Source organism: Corvus hawaiiensis, chromosome W (assembly GCF_020740725.1).
Source record: "Corvus hawaiiensis isolate bCorHaw1 chromosome W, bCorHaw1.pri.cur, whole genome shotgun sequence".
NCBI lineage: Eukaryota > Metazoa > Chordata > Aves > Passeriformes > Corvidae > Corvus > Corvus hawaiiensis.
The window spans coordinates 5204115-5210114 of NC_063254.1; the positions used below are offsets into that span (position 1 = coordinate 5204115).

Genomic DNA, 6000 nt, shown 5'->3' on the forward strand with positions numbered 1-6000 from the left:
ATAAATGCAATGATACAGAAAAACTGGCTTAAACCCACAAAATCAAAGTACAACCTGGCACCCTGTTGGTCAGGGTGGTGGTCACAGTCCGATTAAACAGTGGTTGCAGTGCTGTTGAAGTGATGGTCACAGTCTTGCCAAAAGCAGTGGTCCTGTGGAAGTTCTGGTCCTCCTGTGGAAGTTCGGGTCCTCCTCTGGATCTGTTCAGTGGTGGTAGTGTCCAGTCCCCAAACTGCCTAGATTATATACCCTCAAATCCAGGCAGGGATGCTCAGTACTTCCCTCAGGGCAGGGAGTTTCACAATGGAATGATGTAATCCTGTGAGTCATAGGATATTTTGAGGAGTCTTTGATGGGTACTGCAGCTGCCTATTCTGCTGGTGCTGCTGAGCCATTATGGCCCATTAGCAGAGATGGCCCCCTCAGGATGGGTGTAACTGTGTTGGTACTCCCCTGGAGGGAGTTATCACTGCTAGGTCATTTGTGAAGATAAAGAAACACTACCCCATCTGGCAGGATTTGCCTTACCCAGCTTGTAGCCTGAGGGATTGGGTGTGCACTAGGCAGCTACTGTGAACAACCCATCATTAACAGTTCATCAGAAATTATGTAGATGTCAGTAGAATACAGTTCAGTTACACCCATATTGGCACCCTTTTTCCTGTAATGATGACAACACTGAGTCTGAACCACTGGGCGAACACCTTCCTTCGCCATCCCATGCCATGCCCAACATTTTTCAGTCTCTATTGAAAGTTGTTTGGGCTTACAAGCTCATGTTTGTAACACAAAGCTCATGGACAGCAGAGTAGGATTGGAATCAGCACACTTAAGACACAATAGTTTTGTTGGCACCCATTGCACTTGCACCACTATGTAATCAGTCTAGAAGGAGCTGTGTTAATTACAGTGTATTGGATGTAATGCTTTACCATCAGGTAATTTCATGGCTGTTATAAGTGACCCCACAGGGATGGAAAGGTTCAGTGGTGGGTGGCTGCCTCTTGGGCAGAGCACTTCCCTTCCAAACAACGAATGTTGTTGTCTGATCATTGCATTGTCACTGCGTGTCATGGTTTGACACTGGCCCAACGCCAGGTACCCACAAAAGCTGCTCACTCACCCTCCCCTGCCACAGCTGGGCAGAGGAGAGGAAAAAAATTACCGAAGGGTTCATGAGTTAAGGACCTGGAGAAAAACACTTCAAGGGCAAAACAGGCTTAAAGTTGTGAAGTGAATTTATTACTAACAGAATCAGAGGAGGATAATGAGAAGTAAAATAAGCCCTTAAAACCCCCGCCCCTCCCTCCTTCCCACCAACAGCACAGCGAGACAGGGCATGGGGGTTTGGTCAGTTTGTCACATGAGATTTTCTTCCGCTGCTCCCGAAGAGGAGTCCTTCCCATGTGAGACCGTGGGGTCCCTTCCCACGGGAGACAGTTCTCCGTGAACTTCTCCAGTGTGGCTCCAATCTCACAAGCAGCAGTCCTCCCAAAACTGCTGCAACGTGAATTCCCCCCACGGGGAAAGAGTCCTCCCAAAACTGCTGCGACATGGGTCACTCTCCCACAGGGTTCAGTCCTCCAAGGACAGGCTGCTCCAGCCTGGAAGCAAGGGCCCTCTCTCTCCACCGGGACCCCCACTGGATTACAGCCTCCTCCAGACATCCACCTGCTCCAATGTGGGCACCTCCTCCATGGGCTGTGGGTGGATCTCTGCATCCCCTGTGGATCCCCATGGACTGCAGGGGGACAACCTGCTTCACCATGGTCATCACCACGGCCTGCAGAGGAATCTCAGCTCTGGCACCTGGAGAACCTCCTCCCCCTGCTTCTCCACTGACCTTGGTGTCTCCATGTTGTTTCCCTCACATGTTCTCACCTCCTCCTCTTTGGCTAGAAGAAAAAACTGTGTGCCAATATTGGAACCCTGGGTTCTGAGAATTTCAGCCTGTCAGTGCTGAGAAGCAGTGATCCTCAGAAGTACACTGTATTCAATCCAAAACCCTGGGAAAAGCTTCCTAAATTGTCTGATAACACTGAGGTTGTTGCTGTGTAATTAAAAGTTATGTCACTGGGTGAAATATGTAGAAATGTAGAAAATTAGGTTTAGGAGATATAGGTAATAGTAGGTTACAATATGGAGGATTTTGGGTGTGGATTTATGTCTTCTTCCTTCTCCTTCTTCTTCACAAATCTGAATGATCTGTCATTGGGTCAAAAGTTCTACACTGCAGAACATGAAAAGTTAGTAATTGGGTTGGAAGTGAAAACATATCTCATAATTGGTTAGTTTAGACTTTAAAAAGCTTTGAAAATTAAAACTCACAGCCATTTTCTACCCTTCCAACTAGAAGGCACACACTGTGCAGCTGTATTACAGATAAGAAAATAATAAACATCAGTAAAGAAGAAAAGCCTGGTGTCTCCTGCATTGTAATCCAAACTCTGAGTAAAAGAACTCGAGATACACAAAACCAGAAGAAAAGTAATATGCCCTTTGTTTTGATTTTCTTCTTAAATATGTTACCTCAGAGGCGTTACCAACCTCTCTAATTGGCCCAGGCTTGGCCAGTGTCATGTCCATCTTCAGAGCCATCAGGGATTGGGTCTGCTGGACATGGTGGAAGTTTCTAGCAGCTTCTCACAGAAGCCACCTCTGTGGTCCCCCTGCTACCAAAAACCAGGCCATGCAAAACCAATACACTGTGTATGTGAAACTAGTGTGTTTTCTCATTGCCTGTTGGGGAATAAAAGAAACAATGTAACCTAAATAATTTGATTTTGAAAGTTGTTAATCTAAAGTCTACATTCTGCCCCGCTTGCTTGGTCTTAGCAGTGGGTAGGCTGGTGATACCCTTTACCCTGCATTTTGTCACTATTTATCTTAACTTTTTGTGTTATCTCTTTCCTCCCCCCTTTCTGATTTTATGTCCTTTCCTTCTGGAACTGGCAAAAGTCAATCTGGATGAAGAGATGAAAGGAAGGTTGTAAGGGAGGAGGAGGTCATGCATTTCTCACCACCTCTCTCTTCTCTTTTGCAGTTGTTGCAATCTCAGGATGTGAAGGAAGATGCTGTGCTTTGCTGCTCCATGGAGGTAGGGAAACACCCGCACCACCTGCCCCAGTCTTCATTGCTTTGCCGCTTCTGTCCTTGGCCACACATGTCAAGCAGCTATTACATGTTTCCAAACCCAAACAACTGTGTTGCCCCTTTGTATTATGGAATCACCAAATGGCTTGGGTTGGAAGGGACCTTTAAAGAGCATCTAATCCAACCCCCTACCATGGGCAGGGACATCTGCAACTAGATCAGGTTGCCCAGAGTCCTGTCCAACCTGACCTTGAAACCTGACCCTGTTTCAAGGAATGGGGCATCCACAGCTTCTCTGGGCAACCTGTGCCAGTGCCTCACCACCTTCACAGTCAAGAATTTTTTCCCAATATCTAATCTAAACCTGTCCTCTGTCAGCTTGAAGCCATTGCCCCTTGTCCTATCCTTCCATGCCCTTGTCCAAAGTCTCTCTCCAGCTCTCCTGTAGCCCCTTTAGGTACTGGAATGTGCTCTAAGGTCTCCCTGGAGCCTTCTTTTCTCCAGGCTGAAAAACCCCAACTCTCTCAGCCTGTCCTCTTAGGAGAGGTGCTCCAGCCCTCTGACCATTTTTGCGGCTTCCTCTGGGCCTTCTTCAATGGGTCCATGTCTTTCCGGTCCTGAGGACCTCAGAGCTGGACGCAGTACTCCAGTTGGGGGTCTCATGAGAGCAGAGTAGATAAAAGACACTACTGTGAGATAAGAGATGGCCCTTGAGACTCTATCACTGGGCTTTTGATTCATGTACATAAATGCAAAAGGTTTGGTAGCTGGGGTCCCATCACAAAATTATATCATCCTGGTTCCTTCAAATCTCACCCTGCACTTATTTTTTAAGCACAAAAACACCTGTACTGGAGCTAAAACTGCCCCATGGCTCACATGGACAGGTTTGTTTGGCTCAGCAGCAGATTTGCAGGGAAATGCTGGTACAAATATAGAAGAGTTTCATTAGTATCTTTTTTGGGAATTGATTTGCCTGTAAGGATGGATGCTTTCCTTGCAGAAAGCGGTTGAAATTATAGCCCAAATGGTTGAAATTCAGCAAAATGGCAGGCAACTGAGGACAAGGGTATGAATTTTTAAGGTGAGGACTTTGAGGAGCTCTGCATTCAAGACCCACTAATCTTCCGTGATGGACTCACTGCTGTCAAGTTCCAGCTTGGACCTTCTCCTCTGTGGAACTACCTAAGGCTTATGCTGCTCCATGGAGGCTCTCCAAGGAGTAATTGTTTAAAAAAAAATCCCTTGGCTGTCCTCTGTGAAGCAGCATGATGTATAAATGCAGATCGTCAGAGTGGGATTTGTTATGCATACAGGAGGGTTCTGCTTATTATGATTAATGACTGAGAGTTACTGTGAGCTGTGAATCAGCAAGTAAATGAAGGGCCAGGTAGAAGGCAAGAATAAGACATCACAGCCTGCACTTTGTTTTGACAATAGCATGATTTTTAGGTGCGATTATTTTTTTTCAAAAGCAATCCTCCTTTTATGTCAGCAGTAGCTGGACCATTTGCTCCTCTAGCAGCCCAGCGCAGATGCTTTTGAAAACCTTGCCCTTCATGCTCTTGGAGCCTGCTGCCGGGTCATTTTGGTTTTCAAAAGTCACGATGCCTTTAACCTTGCCTGTTGGCTCTGCCACACCAAGCAGGGAAGAATTGGAGGGATGGAGCACGTTTGTAAAAGCCAGTGGGATGTCTGAATATTATAGAATGATAGAAACATAGAACGTCTCAACTTGGAAGGGACACACAAGCATCAATAAGCCATGGTTGACCCCTTCTTCTCCTGACAGCTGCAGAGCACCGGCCGGCTGCTGGAGGAGCAGCTGCCTGAGATGATGACAGAGCTGTTGGCAATAGCACGTGACAAGATGCTTTGTCCCTCTGAGTCCATGCTGACACGGTCCCTGCTGCTGGAGGTCATTGAGCTGCACGCCAACAACTGGAACCCCCTGATGCCCACCATCACTCAGTACTACAACAAGACCATCCAAAAACTGACGGCTTGAGGGGCAGGACAAGGTGGGGTGGGAAGGAACAGGAAGAAGACATGCACCTTGATAGGATCTGGAAAAAGCTTTTCTGATTTAAATTCCCCAGAAGATCAAACCCCAGCATGCTTGAGAATACATTTGTGGGGTGGGGATAGAGAAGCATGTTTCTTTTTCAGCCGTGTCGGGTTTCTTTTTCTGATCTCATTGCTTAATCAGCAGCAACGCATCCCACCAGGTTATTGTTTGGCTTTTGAAAGAAGACAGAGAATTTGGAAAAGAAAAAAACCCAAACAACTAATCCAAGTGGGGGCTAGTATTGTTTTCATGCTGTCCTCCTGCCTTGCCCTGGCCAACTGGCAGGAGACAGCAGGCAACAGATGGGAGGACAAAGCTAGACACACACTACACCAGACGCTCATAAGTGAGGGCTTTTGTCAAAGGGGCCTTGCGCTAGGTTCCCCTCCTCTTGTCTTCAACTTTCTGTGTGCCCCCCACCTATTTGTCACCCCTTTGAAAGTGGATTGGAGAGTGGGATGACTTTCTTATTTGCACTGGGTTTTCTTTTTCTTTATTATTTGTAATTCCTTCTTATTTTATTGTATTGTTGAATCAACAATGGCAAACAGCTCGGAGATGAGGAAAGCAATGCCTTCCCAAAAGCTTGCTAATGGTTTATGTGAAGATGCTGAAGCAGAAGGACTATTTTAAAGGAGACCAAAAGCCACTGCAGAAGTAACGCAGCCATCATCATCTTGCCAGTAACCTTCTCGATGGATTGAGAATCACGTCCTCTGAGCTGGGAGCTCTAAGAAACAGGGAATTCTGTGGCTCTTGCTTTTCAAGTCACCATTATCCCTCAACCACTACAACCCTTTTTTTTAATGTAATAAAATTTTTTTCCATTGAAGGAGTGC

General features: G+C 46.4%; 1 protein-coding gene across 1 annotated transcript in view; it reads left to right on the forward strand.

The window, feature by feature from the left end:
- The window catches only part of LOC125319331 (CBP80/20-dependent translation initiation factor-like), a 516903-nt gene extending 511258 nt beyond the window's left edge, over positions 1 to 5645 (forward strand). Inside the window, exons 11-12 of the mRNA XM_048290438.1 lie at positions 3044 to 3097; positions 4886 to 5645. Of these exons, the coding sequence (XP_048146395.1) occupies positions 3044 to 3097; positions 4886 to 5101 (270 nt within the window). The 3' untranslated portion in view covers positions 5102 to 5645. The remainder of the gene's footprint in view (positions 1 to 3043; positions 3098 to 4885) is intronic.
- Positions 5646 to 6000: the final 355 nt, after the last annotated feature.